Raw genomic sequence first — 15,972 nt, 5'->3', positions numbered from 1 at the left:
CATACTATCTCCTCTTTGGGAAGAACATCCTTGGGAGAAGTTTTTTCACTGGGGCCAAAGTAGTTTTATTTTTTTCCCACCAAATGTAACCAACCACCCCACAACTTCCAGCACCTATGAGCTCCCCTTCACAGAGGCACAACAAGCGAAAGTAAAAACAGGCTATCAGTTCTGAATAAGGAAAGAAAAGAAATGTAGCAGGATAGAACGAGGCTAGACACCAGCCAAGGCAGCGTTTCTCCAAGTGTGGTCTGTTGCGCTCCTTCGTCAGCTCAGCTGAGGATTCACTCGCCCACCCAGCCCGGTGCTGCCGCTGCTCCCCACGCAGCCCAGGTCATCCTTGCGCACTGTTACCTTGAGAAACTCGCCCTCAGGTGGTAGGGGGAGGACTGCATGTGAGCCTCCTGAGGCCCAGGCTCCACATGTCCTGGCCTGGGGCAAAACAAACTGACCGGTGTGCTCTCAGGTAAGACTTTATTGTAGACCTGGCTGGGAGAGCCCCCACTCCTTGTGAGGTAGGGAAGCAAGGTTGCAGCAGCAGGCAGCCCTTTCAGTGCCCCCTGCCCGGCTGTAGCCCGATCCACCCCACGCCTCAACTCCTTTGGTCCCAGAGAAGAGCCCTGCAGTGATTTTCTCTCCCCACTTCAGAGAACGGGGCTGTCTGCCTCTTGAAAGCGGGGGTTGACAGTGGTCGTGATGGCGCTTTGGTAGAGAGGATTGTGGTCCTGTGGAAAGAAGTTGCCAGTGATGAGGAAAAGTCCCAGGACTCCTCTTTTATCTAGTTCTAAGAAGCCAGCCTAGAACTTGAGCAGGAACCCCAGGAACTGATGGAAATGAGCAGAGGAACCAGGGTAAGCCTGCAGAGGAGGCACAGGCCTGGGGTGTGGGGTGTGTAGAAGGAATGGGGTGGAGTTGGGGATGGTGAAGCAGAAAGCAAAACCCCTGTAGCCAGGGGAAGCATGGAAAACCCCACCCAGTGGGGGAGGAGGCAGGCTCCTCACCTGCTTCCAGTTGAGATGCTGCCGCTCCTTTTCAAAACGATGGAATTCTCGGCGGTCATAGATCTCCACTGAGAGCCGATAAGCGAGGACCAATCCCAGTCCCACCGCCACGATGCCCCCCACACAGCCCAGCACAATGATTCGGGTGTGGTCTGCTCCCTCTATGGGGAAGAAACAATGGACTTCTGGGGGCCAGGGCCTAGGAATTGATCACCCGTCACCCACAACGTGTCCAGCCCCATCAGCCTCCCTAGTCTTGCCTGTCATTGAAAACAAAGGGAACTTCCACAGGATCAGGGTTATCCCAGCACTCAGGGCCTCAGCCAGGTCCACTTGATCCAGCATCTGCACTCTGCTTGCTTCACAGCTCTGCTTCAGTCCCCAGCCTGATTGCCTGGCGTTTTCACCTCCAGAGTTCTGGCCCCCTACCCATTAAACTTGCAGGACTTCATGTGGCATGTCCACAGTATCCCTGCCCACTTACCCTCTGGAGGTCTCACTGTGAGCACAACTCTGCCTCCAGCTTCATCCTCTGCCAGAAAGAAGAAGAGCTGGTTGTCCTGGGTTCTCTCTTTACACCAGCTGTCATCCAGGGTAGGGGTCAAAACCAGAGTCATGTTGGCGTGGGCACACGCTGTGCTGCAGTTCCTGGCCAGGGGACCAGTCCCAAAGGCTTTGCACTCTGCGCAGTCCCTGTCCAATGGGTACCAGTAAGTTACCAGCTGGGCAGTTGTCACCCAGATGACCCACAGAAAGAGCAGGTGGGCAGGAGGGGCTCAGTGAGCCCTGTTCCCGAGGTGCAAGGCCTGAGGGCTCACCTGTGTGTCTCGCATGGTGTCTTGCAGCCTGAGCATTGATCACAAAGGGCACCATAGTAGCCGTCGTCGCACTGGCAGCGGTCGCAATTGCAGTGTCCGTGCCCATTGCAGAACCCTCCGTCAGGACTGACACAGTTGTCCGTGTCGCCACTGCATTCACATGCTCTGCCCGTGCGGTTGGCGTGACAGTGACACACTCCACATTGGCAACGGCCAAAGCCTGAGGTAGGGCCACACAGAGGGTGACAACCATCCTCCACAGCCACTGGGCACCACATGCCATTACGGGCTGCGTAGAGCTGATCTGCTCCTGTGCATCCATTTCCCTCTCGAGTGTGTCAGACAACTTCCAACCCCTACATCACAGCCTGATTCCTGCCCTTGGTATCAAGAAGTTCCCAGAGTCTCAACGCCCTTGGGGGGCCACTCTGACCCCACCCTTCTCCCCAAGTCTCCAGGTACCTCCACAGAGGATGCCTTCATGTCGCTCACAGCTGGCATCGTCACACTCGCACAGGCGTCCAGAGCTCTGTCCACTGCAGGTGCAGCGTCCACACTGGCATTGTCCCCTCCCACTGCACAGGGGCCCTGTGCCGTTGGGGGCCCGGCACCCAGACTCCAGATCTGGGGAGGATAGCTCAGCCTCTGAACACTCACAGAGTCGACCCAGGCGGCCGGGGACACAGCTGGGAGGGGAAGGGAAGAGAGGGAAAGGGGGGATCAGAGAATTTGACCATGTCTTGACCTGCCTTTCCCCAAACCCTCTAAACCTAAGATCTCAAGATAGCTGGAGAGAGAGCGAGGCTGAGAGGAGCATGGACTATAATGGAGTTCCGAGGAGTAGAAGAGCAGGGAGAGTTGCAGCGGAGGGAAGAAGCTTCAGGAGGTGAAAGTCAGGGTCGAGTCTTGGAAGGTCTACGAAAAAGATACCTAGAGACAGAGTCGCAGGTGGAGGGATGGAGGACGAGGTGGGAGTACGGGGGAGCCATATGGGTGAAGGGAAGTAGGCCCTCACCTGCACACCCCACACTGGAGGTGCCCCTGGCCATCACTGCAGTGAGGAGCCTGGAGCTGGGCGTCGCTGCAGTTACAGTCACACACTGTGTGCAACTCCACAGTCAGCTCCTCGGAGAAGCCACGGGCTCGGAACCTCAGCAGATGAGGCTCTGGGAGGCAGTGGGTAGCTTGGAAAGTAACCCAAAAATTCACCTGAGGACAGGGCAGGGGCGAATCATACTAAGAGCCCATGAGCACACACACTCCTGTGCACATACACACATAGCAAAGCCATTGGTCATCCAGAACACTACTTAGCAAATGAAGGGGCAGGGTCATGCTAACACCCATCTCCTTGAAACATTTGAGAAAGCTGCTCATTAAAGTGTCTGAGAAAGGACAGGTGGAGGACACCCTAGGCTTTTTACATTGTTTCCCAGGCCTGTACCCCCCATCCCCTCCTGCCTGCTCAATTTCCCGCTCCCATCCCCACACCCTTCCTTCTCACCGTCTGGTTGATTCGGACTTGGTTGCACTGTACCCAGTCGCCAGCTTCACTCAGTCTCTTCTCAGAATCCCCACATTGAGATTCATAAGAGATGCGGACCCCCGGAGGGAGAAGAGAGTGTTCGTGTTCGAGGGTCACAGTGGATGACAGTCTCTGGGGAAAGAGCGAGAGAGAGTGACCATGTGAAGGCCAGTTACAACTCACACCCTCTCCAGCTGTTCCACATTCTGCTGGAACCCCACCCTCAGCCCACTTGGGGGCTCCTTCTGCTCTGCCTAGTCAGGAGGAGTTTCTGCAGGAAAGACCTGGGATGGCCTTGAGCGAGAACACAGGGTCCAGAGGTTTCCAACACGGCATCTCAGTGCCGCTGCGGCAAAGACCTGGTGGGGCTCAGGGGCTAGCCAGCGCTGTACACATGCAGTAGCTAGGTTTTTCAAACCTCATGTCTGGACATGTCATCTGTGAGCATACAAGGTCTAAAGAACAGATTCTTTCCATTGAGTTTGTCCTGGGAAATTTGATATTGTCTCACATTTTCTCACCATGGGTTTAGAACACAGTCTCTGTTATCAAGAAGCCTACAGTCAAGTTGCAGAGATAAGACCTAACCCCAAGAAACATGAATTTTTATGGTTCTGTCTACCTGTAAAATTCCATGATTCCTGTGAAGAATATCTCTGAATTATTGATAAGCTTATAGTGAAGGCAATCTCCAGATATGACATTCTTTGTGTATAGACAAGTGCCAGCCCTTGCATCTGTTATCTGTGTGATCTTGGGCAAGTCACTTAGCCTCTTCCCCATGGATAAAACTAGAGTAATAGTTTCCAAGCAGGGAGGGGGTTTAGTGGAGTAAATGAGACAGCAAACAGTGTGTACTTGGGATGGTGCTTGGCATGAAATAAAAACTCAATCAATATTAATTCCCTTTCTTGCCCAGAGCAGTGCTTCATGCTCTGTAGAAATCAGGCACTTAAGATTTATGAATGAGTGCAAGACTGAGTGAGCTGTTAATGACAACCACACACACAGACTGTGGGCAGGAGCTGTGGGGTGTGATACCAACAGGCGATTGTCCTCTTGGTTCTGCCATCCTACCTGGGGGTCCCTTTCCACTTTCCCCAGTGCCCCTCCCCCCCAGCCCCTCACGTTATAAGCATCCATGATGAGCTGCACCACATTGCTGGAGTCCTCACTCAGCTCCCCCACTGCAGACTTGGGAATCAGGTTACTCAGCTCCTGCGATGGGGGGAGTTGAGGGAAATGGTGGGTCACAACTCTCAGGAAATAAGCTTGCCGTGGGCGGGGGGCGGGGTGGGACTCTGGAAGGAGGGCATATCGGGAGAGGAAAATGGGCCTTTGAGGGAGCTGAGAAAGGCTGGGCATGGGAGGGTTTGGCATTCACACAGCTCTTACCCGGTAGACAGGTAGTGTGGCACTGGTGACAGCAAAGATGGGCTGAATGTTTGCCGCAGACAGGGCCTGGGCTACTTGACCCACAGAAGGGTAGTCCTGGAGTAAGGAGTGGGGACAAGGTGAGTACCCCAGGCCCCCCTCACAGAATGCAAGGTGCCCTGAAAATCCAGGGTTCCACCAGCTAGAAGGAGGGGAGGGGCTGGGAAGTGGAGGGACATGGAGAGGAGGAGCTGCTGAGGAGGATGGCAGGGTGGCCACCATAAGGACAGTGAGGCTACAGGGAGAGGTCCTGGAAGAAGAGGTGTGGCTCCCACGGGGAGGGTGGGGAAGGGTGGCGACTCACAAACTCTGGGCTGCGACTGTAGAGGCCATTGCTGTCCAAGTGGCAGTGCCCGTCGCTGGGCATGAAGATGCCGCCCAGCTTGCCGTCCCCAGCTGTGTGGAATGTGTCATCTGACGTGAACACCAGCAGGCGGGACACATTTCTCCAGCCAATCTGCTTCTGGAGTGGGGTGGGTGGGAGGCTGTGCACCTGAGCACGGAGGGCCCTTGAGCTACCCCCACCAGCTCTACTAGCCAAAGATGTGGCCGGCCTCATTCTGACTCAGTTGGTCCATCCCCCTGTCTCCAGCTCCTTGCTTCTCCCCAAATAGGGTTGCTGCTAGTAGAGGCCTTGTAAATTAGAAAAGTATGCCTCTTCCTCTAGACATTTCACTCCAAACCACCAGGAAACTGTCAAAATAAATGTGCAAACTACAGGGACTATAACACAAAGGGCACCCCTAGAACTGTGCACTGACTAACCACAGCTGCCCATCTTGGCTCCAACCAGCTCATCCAACTCAAAGACCCTCCCCGCCCCCTCACCTGGCAGAGGGCAGCCTGCAGAATGGCATCAAAGCCACCTTCGGGCAAGTCCAGGTTGCCGGACACGTTCTGGCGTCCCACCTCCCGCTCGAAGGCCTCTGCATCCCCAGTGAGGGACAGCACATGGTGAAAACTGAAGGGTGGCTGGCAGCTCTCCAGCCGGGAGGGGCAGGGGTGACGAAGCTTGGAGGGCACTGTGCTCACGAAGGGCAGCACCGTTTTGTCCACGAAGGAGCCAAAGCCTGGGAGGAGTCATGAAGGTAGTGCCAGATGTCACTGGGTGGGGGGCCACTGCTAAGGACTCAGGAAGAGAGTCCCCAAGAACTGGGGTGGGGGACAGTCACAGAGGAGCTAATGGGAGAGGGTGCTCCTAAAGGGCCAGGGACCCAGGACCCAGCAGGGGCAAAGGAGCGAGTGCACAGGCTCAGGGAAGTGGGGAATGGATATGAGGAGGAGGACATGATGGTGGCAGGCAGGGGTTTGGTGGAAGCTAAAGAAGCCTCGAGTGTGCAGTGTAGTAATGGCAGCAGCAGCAGAAGATGAAGCAGGGATGGTGGACAGAGGGATGCAAGCAGGTGCGGCAGGGATGGTGCACTTAGACCTTGGCCAGGAGACGAGGCATCAGGGGAGTGTCCAGGTGGCACGTCTAGGGCATCTCTGATGCTGGGAGCTGTCTGAACAGGCTCTCCAGATTCGGGGACTCAGTTACCCTTCCAGTAAAATTAGGGGTACTACAGGACCCCTAGCTCTGACCTAGAAGATGTCTCTGGGGATAGATATCAGGAACCCGTGGCCTGGCCAGGTCTGTTAGAAACCAGGAGAGGGCACAAGTGTTTCGCCCCTTCATTTCTACGCCCCAGGTAACCGGCTTGCAGGAAAAAAACCTCAGGGCAGCCTCTTACCTGAGTCTGCCTGCTCTCTCTCCCCTTGAGAGCACAGTTTCACTTAAATAAACCCTCGCTTTACTTTCTTATCCTGTGTTTAGTCACTCAGTGGTGTCCGACTCTTTGGGACCCTATAGACTGGAGCCCACCAGGCTCCTCCGTCCATGGGATTCTCCAGGCAAGAATAATAAGTGGGTCGCCATGCCCACCTCCAGGAACCCAGGTCTTCCTCATTGCAGGTGGATTCTTTTTGTCTGAGCCCCCATGGAAGCCCAGGACTACTGGAGTAGGTAGCCTATCCCTTCTCCAGGGAATCTTTTCGATTATTTTCTTGGAGTGTGGGGGGTGGGCAGGAGAGGGCAGGTGAGGCCCTTGTGTGTCCTAGGCATTGGCAGAGGGTGGGGTGCAGCTGGTTAGAGGCAGAGGGCAGGCAGGAGCGGGCAGGGCTCCGCGGGGCTTACCGATGCGCACGGAGTCAGTGACCTCCTGCAACCGCACCAGCAGCGCGTGCCCGAGCTGTCGCACGCGCTCCAGGTCGTCCTTCATGGAGTAGCTCAGGTCCATAAGGTAGTATAGGTCCACGGGGTATCCCTCAGCTCGAAGGAAGCGGACCCGGAGCTGCTGGGGCTCCCCTGCGGGTAGAGGTGATGGGGAGGTCAGCGGGGCGCGGTGGAATCCCAACCCCCGGCCTCACTGCCCATCACCCCTTAACTCACCCGGCCGCAGCGTGACCCGGACCCGCTGCGGCGCCAGCTGGGTGGCCCCCTCGCCGCGGGTGCCCTGGCTGAGCGGGTCATCCTGCAACACCTCCTGCCGGCCGCGGGGCTCCTCCAGCTCCCCCAGGAGGCAGCCCCGGGCCAGCAGCTCTTCTCGCCGAGCACAGCGCCGCGCCTCCGCCTCCCCGGACGCTGTGAAGTTCTGCGCGGCAAGGGGAGGCGCGTGGGGAACCCTGATCCCCCGAAACTCTCAGCCCGGCTCCCAGAACCACCCTGCCGTCCTGGCCACTTCCAAGCCCTCCCCTGTCAGGCAACTCCCTGAGCCCCGCACCCACCCCCAATTCCCTCCCCTCCCTTCCTTCCACAGCTACCCTCGAACCTCGTACTTACTTCCTTGTCCAGAGCCCACTTCCTACAGCATCTCCCTTCTCCTACCCTCATCTCAACACCCCCTTTCCGCCAGATACCTACCTCTCACCTCCCACAGCAGGACAGAGTTCCTGCTGAGATCTTAGGGACCTCACTACCATTAAAAAAGGAAGAACCTGTCCTCCTAGTCCACCCTCGCCCCGCCCCGCCCTTCCCTGCTGCAAACTCAGGCCAAAAAGGGAAGGGGGTCAGATTAAGACAGTTTCTGGGAAGGGAAACGATAGGGACAGAAGAGAATACCCCCTTCTCCTCAGTGTGTCTGGTACCCCCGGACTGGCTGGGGAGCCACAGGGGAAGGAAATGGTTAGAGCAGCTTCTCAGCTGGCCCAGGTGCCAGCCAGGCTCTGGTCTGGGGACTGGAAGAGACTGACTCGCATCCAGCTGGCCCAAGAGTCCCTGCCTGGCTCCTCTGGCCTGGCACCTCTGCTCTCTGCCTCCCACTGACTGTGTCTTCCCCTTCCAGGCCTCCCAGATTCACTACGTGCCTTTCTCCTGGACCCACTCAGCTCTGGAGCTCTGTCTTCCCCCCATGAGTGTGCCCGCCTTTCTTATCTCATCTAACTCCCCATTTCCTGTGAGACGGTTCTGCCCCATCCCCCCAGCTCAGGCACCCCTTTTGCTCTGCTACACCAGAGCCCTGTTTCTTTAAGGCATGAACAAAGAACAGCTTTGTTTGACCAGCCAGGAAGACACCCTCTCCCCCACCCCCCACATCCTTCTTGCCACTTAGGTAGTTCAAGCCTTTGCCCCAAAGCCCATAGGCTTCCAGCTCCTTCCAGCCTACCCTCCCAGTCATAGGCTGCTGCATACCCAGGAACACACCTCCACCCCCAACCCAGATCCAGAAACCCAATCACACACTTTTGCAGTGGACTGACCCCCAATATGATAGTATGTGGAGTTGGGGCCTTAGAGAATAAATTAAGGTTAGATGAGGTCATGTGAGTAGAGCCCTCATGATCTGTTGATTAGATCCCTATAAGAAGAAACACCAGAGAGCTTGTCTGCAGCCCATTAGCAAGCCAGGAAGAGAGCTCTCACTAGGAACTGAATCAGCTACCACCTTGATCTGGGATTTCACATCCTCAAACAATTTGTTTGTAAAATAAATTCCTGTCACTTAAGCCCCCCCCACCCCAGTCTATGGTATTTTGACAGCCCCAAGCTGACAAATACACTTTCTCATGGATATACCCACAAAAGATCCCTCTCGCTATACACAAACAAGAGTTCAGTAAGAACATGCTTCCTCCAAGTTTAAGGTCACAAGTCTTCTCCATATATACACAGATACACAGATGCAGACAAACATGTCTGCAGAGGACTCTTGCATGCATGTGTGTGCCCACACACATGCAATCACAGACAGAAGTCATATGTGCACAAACTCAGTCATATACAGGACTACAGAGCGTACCCAGAACGTCACACATGTACCCACACAATCATACTTGTATATCCAGGTTGCACACATTCACACACACACACGGTTCAGAGGTCACAGGCCCATCTTTACCAGTTGCTTGCACCATGCACAGCTCGGGTGTGAGAGGATGCACTTTTGGCAGGAGGGAGCTGGCTGGCAGGACCCTGGCAGGGACAGATTGGGATCCCTCCACTCTGTGGCCTCCTGTGGGGATGAGCTCTTGGCGTCCAACTCACTTTCACCTCTGCTCAGGGCCAGCAGGAAAACAAGGACCATTGACAAAGCCACCATGGTCTGTAATAGGATATAAAGGGGGTCACGTGGGTCCTCAGGAAGGGCCCCCAAACTCTTGGTCCTCTAAACTTAGCCTGTGGTTGTCCCTCTGAAAACTCTACCCCAACTCTTTATCTCCCCCCATAGTTTCACTTCCCCCTGTGGATTCAGCAGTTTCTTCAAAATGGCAGGAAAAGGCACGTCTCAGGCTGGGGTAGGAGCCTTGGAAAAGACCTGTCCCTCCCGTGTGCAGACTTTATGAGGCCAGAGTGGGCAAAATGGCCTAAGCAAGAGTCTGGAGAGGGGACATGGATGCAGGAAGGTCTGCACACAGGGCTCTTCACCAATTCCAAGCTATAGTGGAAAGAGAACAAAACAGAGAGGAAATGGACCAGGTCTGGTCCAGTCTCAGTCACTCACTGGCTGGTGTCAAGTCAGACTTTCTCTCTGAGCCTTAGTTTCCATAACTTAAAGTAAGTGAGCTGAAAAAAATAATCTGACAGTCCTTTTAGCTTTCATAACCATGGATTCTAAAGGAAGAGGGCCAGGGGCTCTAAATAAGGGTGGGTGGGAAGTCAGGGATTAGGAATGAGAGGAAAGAATGCTGGAGCAGATGAGGGAGTATGTGAAAAAGGCAGGGAAATCAGCTGTAATTGACCAAAATGACAGCAAGAGGAATAACAATTAGACCTTAAGAAGAGCTGTCTAAAAGTCTGAGATAATGAAGAAAGGAAGGCCAGAGTTGGTAAATTTTTCTCTTTACTGTACATTGCACAAAGGGGATCTAGAGTTTTGGAGATAGAGCTTGAAGTCAGGGTAATTCCTGGAATGACCTGTATGGAAGACCAGGCAAATTTGAGAATTTTAAAAACTTATTAATTGGGACTTCCCAGGTAGTCCAGTGGTTAAGAATCTGCCTTCCAATGCAGGGGATGCAAGTTTGATCCCTGATTGGAAAACTAAGATCCCACACGCCACAGGGCCACTAAGCCCACACGCTGCAACTAGAGACCCCTAAGATTCCACATGCCACAAGGTCACTAAACCCACATGCTGCAACTAGAGAGGCCTCTGTGCATCTCAAGTAGAGAAACACCTACTTGCCGCAACAAAGAAGAGCCTGCACACCGCAACCTAGCACCGCCACGAAACAAAATGGAAACTTACTAATTAAAATTTGAATAGGCAATTCAATACCACATTTCAAAAATCAAAAAGTTAATCCCAATGGCCATTTTTATAGAAATGCAAAAGGTGATCCTAACATTCATATAGCATTGCACGAATAGCCAAAACAATCTTGAAAAAGAAAAACAAAATTGGAAGACTCACACTTCTTACTTTCAAAACTTACTACAAAGCTGCTGTATTCAAGATAGTGTGGTATTAGCATGCCTGCTCAGTAGCTTCAGTCATGTCCAACTCTTTGTGACCCTATGGACTATAGCCTGCCAGGCTCCTCTGTCCATGGGATTCTCTAGGCAAGAATACTGGAGTATGTTGACATGCCCTTCTCCAGGGGATCTTCCAACACAGGATCAAACCCACATCTCCTGTATCTCCTGCACTGCAGGCATATTCTTTACCCACTGAACCACCTGAGAAGCCCATAGTATCAGCATCAGTTCAGTTCAGTTCAGTCGCTCAGTTGTGTCCGACTCTTTGCGACCCCATGAATCACAGCACACCAGGCCTCCCTGTCCATCACCATCTACCGAGTTCACGCAAACTCACGTCCATCGAGTCGGTGATGCCATCCAGCCATCTCATCCTCTGTCGTCCCCTTCTCCTCCTGCCCCCAATCCCTCCCAGCATCAGAGTTTTTTCTAATGAGTCAACTCTTCGCATGAGGTGGCCAAAGTACTGCAGTTTCAGCTTTAGCATCAATCCTTCCAAAGAACACCCAGGGCTGATCTCCTTTAGAATGGACTGGTTGGATCTCCTTGCAGTCCAGGGGACTCTCAAGAGTCTTCTCCAACACCAGGGACAAGCAAAGAGATCAATGGAATAGAATGAGAGTTCAGAAATATACAAATCTAGACTTGCCTGGTGATGCACTGGTTAAGAATCTGGCTGGGGACACAAGTTCGATCCCTGATCCAGGAAGATTCCACATGCCACGGGACAACTAAGCCTGTGTGCCACAACTATTGTGCTTGAGCTCTAGAGCCCGCAAGCTGCAACCACCAAGCCAGTGTGCTGCAACTCCTGAAGCCCATGTACCTAAAGCCTGTGCCTGCAACAAGAGAAGCCACCCCAATAAGAAGGCCACGCACTGCAACAGTAGCCCCTGCTCGAAGCAACTAGAGAGAGCCCTTGCAAAGCAAGGAAGACCCAGCCCAGCCAAAAGCATTAAATAAATAAAAGAAAGAAATATACAAGTCCATCCCTGTATGGCCAATTGATTTTCAACAAAGCTGCCAAACCATTCAATACAGAAAGAAGTCTTCAGCAAAAGGTGCTAGAATGACTGGATATCCACATTTAAAAGAATAAAGTTGGACTTCTACCTCACAACATACACAAAAATTAACTGAAAATGGACCAAAGACCTAAGTATAAGTTCATAAACTATAAACTCCTAGAAAAAAATATAGGGGTAAATCTTCGTAATTTTGGACTTGACAATGGATTCTTAGCTATGACATCAAAAGCACAAGCAACAAAAGGAGCTAGATAAACTGAACTTCAACGTTTTAAACTTTTGTGCTTTAAAGGACATTATCAAGAAAGTGAAGAGACAGACCACAGGATGGGAGAAAATATTTGCAAATCACATATCTGTCAAGTATCCAGAATATATAAAGAACTCTTACACCTCAACAAGAAAGAGAAAAACAACCTACTTTTAAAATAAGCAAGGGACTTAGATGTTTCTTTAAAGAGGATTGATAAGTGAGGAACAGCTGAGTAAAAAAATGCTAAACATGATTAGCCTTCAGGGAAATGCAAATCAAAACCACAGTGAGATACCACTTCACACCCACTAAGATGGCTAGACTTAAAAAAAAAAAAACACACAGAAAATAAGTGTAGATGAGGATGCAGAGAAGATGGAACCTTCATACATTGCTGGTGGGAATGTAAAATGGTACAGCAACTGTGGAAAACAGTTTGGTGATTTTTTATGAAGTTAAAGCACAGAATCACCCTGGTACTTGACAATTCTACCCCTAAGGATATCCCTAAAAGAACTGAAAACGGATGTTTAAGCAAACACAGACTTGTGCAGGACTCTTCATCGCAGTACCATGTACAATAGCTGAAAGGCAGAAACAACCCACCTGATGAGTGCCCACCAGAAATGCCTACCTGATGAATGGATAAAATATGGCATAGCCATACAACGAAATATTATTTGGCCATAAAGAAGAATGAAGTATTGATACATGCTACAACATGGATTAACCTTGAAAACACGATGTTCAATGAAAAAAACTAGTCACGGACAAGCACACATTATACACCTCCATTTATATGAACTAGCCCAACTAGGGAGAAAGCAATGGCACCCCACTCCAGTACTCTTGCCTGGAAAATCCCATGGCAACTTAGCAACGGGGTTGCTAAGAGTCAAACACGACTGAGCGACTTCCCTTTCACTTTTCACTTTCATGCATTGGAGAAGGAAATGGCAACCCACTCCAGTGCTCTTGCCTGGAGAATCCCAGGGACAGGGGAGCCTGGTGGGCTGCCATCTATGGGGTCGCACAGGGTCGGACACAACTGAAGCGACTTAGCAGCAGCAGCAGCCCAACTAGACAACTCCATAGAGACAGAAAGTAGCTTAGTGATTGCTAACAGTTGGGGAGAAGGGGAGGATGAGAAGTGACTGCTTAATGGGCAGTTTCCTTGTGAAGTGAAGAGAAAGTTCTGGAACTAGATAACAGTGATGGTTACATAGCATTGTGAATGTACCTAATGCCACTGAATTATACACTTAAAATGGTTTAAATGATCAATTTGATGTGTATTTTAGCACAATGTTAAAAATCAAAAAGTTAAGATCGTGAGAAATGCCCTCTCCCATTCCCAATCCACCCGTGTCCACACTTACACCAAGCAAATAACCATCATTTATTAGTATTTTTTGTTGCTTGTCATCTTTCAAGAGATTTTTAGTGTATATACAAACTAACATGAACATACGTATAGTCTTCAAGTGCTAGAATCCAATGATGGAATTCCACAGATGCTAGAATACTTGGCACCCAGTTTTGCATCTTCCTCAGTTTCACTACTTTTCTTGGAGTTCCTACTGCCCAAGAAATAAAGAAATCCCTTGTTCTGTATAGACTTCCATTGCACGGATATGTCATATTGTATTTAGTCTTTGTGATGAGAATTTATGTTGTTTCTAATTGTTCACTATTATAAACAATACTGCAGTAAAAAATACCTGGATTTATCATTTCACAGGTGTGCATGTTGTATTAATAGGATACACCCTGGAAGAGGATTTGTAGGGTTAATAAATAGGAATCATTTGTAATACTGGTGAGCAGTGCGGGCATAACCGACATGACCTCCTGAAGGGCTGCAACAGTTCCCACAACCATCAGCAGTGCATTTGAAATGCCAGCTCACTCTTTCAGGAAGCATCAACATCCTTCTCAGCCTGGGCTGAGACTCAGTACCAGACACTTGACGAGGGGTGTGGGGAAGGGGTGGGGTGTCAAGCCGCTGACCGCTCCCGTCCTGCTCCCCACCACCTGTGACCTCAGGCGTAGTAGATATATATTTAACAGAGCCTCCACCCTCTGCGAGAGAGACGAGCTCAGGGCTAATCCTCTGCTTAACCTCAGGCTTGCTGGCTCGGCTCGCCTGTGGTTGCCCAGGCTGGGGATGCTACAGCACGAACAGAGTTTTGACTCATCTCTCACAGGTGGGGCTCTGGGCCACACTGGTTCCCCAGGAGTTGCTCATCTCCCCTAAATGGGGCCCCAGACATGTCCCCCCAACCCCCTTCTCCCCTCCTTGGGATGCAGGACTTGCCACCAATTGTATCTTAATCTGTCTTTCCCTTTCTCTCCCCTTCCTATTCAGAAATCTGATTACACCTCTAGTCTGCTTTTCTCTTCTCCATTTCTTTACAGTTCTTCATTTTACTTCCGTTCCCCCTCTGATCCTAAACATAGAATGGAGAAATCTATTTCAACCCCGTTTTTTCTTAGATGGAAACCTGAATCCCAGAAGCGGTGAGTGACTTGCCCAGGGTCCCCAGCGAACTTGAGCAGAGGCAGGGGCTGACACCGACCAGGTCTCTCACTTTGTGCTGCTTTCCTCCCCTCCAACCCAGGCCCCATCTTCATGGGAAGTTTCACCTTCTCTGCACCAGTCCCCATGGGCTCTACCTAATCCCCTTTCTCTTTCCTTGGGGTCTTCTTTGATCTTCCCCCTTCGCTCCCTCTGGGTTGTCCATTTTCCCAGACTTAATTCTGACTCCAATACCCTATTGCCCCCCCAGCAGCTGAGAAAGAGAGCATCCTCCTCACCCATCCAGAATTCCCAAGTCAGGAGGAACCTCTGCTGCCCACTCAGCGTCATGAGGAGGAGACAGAACTGAGCCACTGAGCCACTGTCTCTAAGGAGTGTGGGATCTGCCCAAGGGGAGGAGGCCTGAGGGGAGCACAAGGCATTAGCAGGCGTAGCGGCTGGGGAGTAATATAGGGAGAACCTTACCTTATATTAGTCCTTGACACATAGCCATAAAGCAAATGATGGGCTCATACATCCCCGCCCTCCTTTTCCTGTCTCCAGTCCCACTCTTGGGAAACCAACCCCGGAGAGATGGGTGGGGGGAGGGAGGGTTTGTGAAACTCGGTGAGGGGAAAGGAACAGGAGATCTTGGGAATGCAGAGAAGATTTCAGAGCCCTTCTCAAGACTCAGCTGAACCCTGGGTGTCTTCAGGCCACAGCCCTCTTCCCAGGAGGCTGGGACCAGGTGGGGCCTGGGTGGGTAGCGAGAGGAGGCAGAAGGGCTGGTGCCCTGGTACTCACAGGTGTGTGCTTGCGTGCGGAGCAGCCCTTCCTCCGGCAGTAGCAGCAGCCTTTGTGTACTGATCTGAGAGGCTGCAGAGGAGGAAGTGACACACCCCGGGGTGGGGGAGACTTGGGGGTGGTGGGGGTGACTGATCTAGGAGACCACGGAGCAGATAAGGGTGAAAACAGGTCAAGGGAGTTGGTGACACAGGGGTCTGGAAGAAGGAAGCTCATCTACTGAGTACCTATTGTGCGCTGGATGTACCATCATAATGTTATAATTCATTCTCACAAGAACCTCGTGACATAGGTGTGAAACTTCCCCCAGCCCCCTAATTTTACAGACGTAGAGGCTTAGAAGTACAAGGTAAAGAATTTTGCCCGAGATCACATAGTTAGCAAACTAGCTGATCTGGATTTAAATCCAGATCTGCCTGCCTCCCAAATTGATGATTTCTCTACTTCCTCATACAGGAACATGACGGGAAGGAAAAAATATGGAGGCAGTAAGTACTGTAGGAGGGGGATGTTAATGACTATTGTTCTTTCTGAAAACCTGGCGCCCACTGTCTTAGAGTGGGTGCTTAACTACATTGACTCTGGAGCCGAACTGCCCAAGTTCAAATCCCTGGCTCTGTCACTTACCAGTAATGGGG

The 15,972-nt window shown here is 51.7% G+C and overlaps 1 protein-coding gene across 3 annotated transcripts; it reads right to left on the bottom strand.

Annotated features, from left to right (window-relative positions):
- Positions 1 to 457: 457 nt before the first annotated feature.
- ITGB7 (integrin subunit beta 7) lies at positions 458 to 15,428 on the bottom strand. Of its 3 annotated transcripts, XM_061415929.1 has the most exons (16): positions 15,335 to 15,417; positions 14,830 to 14,953; positions 9,152 to 9,355; positions 7,207 to 7,408; positions 6,952 to 7,122; positions 5,607 to 5,848; positions 5,083 to 5,241; positions 4,740 to 4,835; positions 4,473 to 4,562; positions 3,324 to 3,476; positions 2,835 to 3,028; positions 2,282 to 2,505; positions 1,820 to 2,039; positions 1,486 to 1,694; positions 1,002 to 1,162; positions 458 to 725 (listed from the first exon to the last, which is right to left on the bottom strand). In XM_061415929.1, the coding sequence occupies exons 3-16, from the start codon at positions 9,350 to 9,352 to the stop codon at positions 645 to 647; spliced, it is 2,403 nt and encodes an 800-aa protein (XP_061271913.1). In that variant the 5' UTR covers positions 9,353 to 9,355; positions 14,830 to 14,953; positions 15,335 to 15,417; the 3' UTR covers positions 458 to 644. The 3 variants fall into 3 exon arrangements, with proteins under 3 accessions (XP_061271913.1, XP_061271912.1, XP_061271915.1); XM_061415928.1 differs by lacking the exon at positions 14,830 to 14,953 and having other exon boundaries at positions 15,335 to 15,428; XM_061415931.1 differs by lacking the exons at positions 14,830 to 14,953; positions 15,335 to 15,417 and adding an exon at positions 15,017 to 15,320.
- Positions 15,429 to 15,972: the final 544 nt, after the last annotated feature.

The sequence above is a fragment of the Bos javanicus genome, chromosome 5 (assembly GCF_032452875.1).
Source record: "Bos javanicus breed banteng chromosome 5, ARS-OSU_banteng_1.0, whole genome shotgun sequence".
NCBI classification, from domain to species: Eukaryota; Metazoa; Chordata; class Mammalia; order Artiodactyla; family Bovidae; genus Bos; species Bos javanicus.
This window is presented reverse-complemented; position numbering and strand designations above follow the sequence as displayed.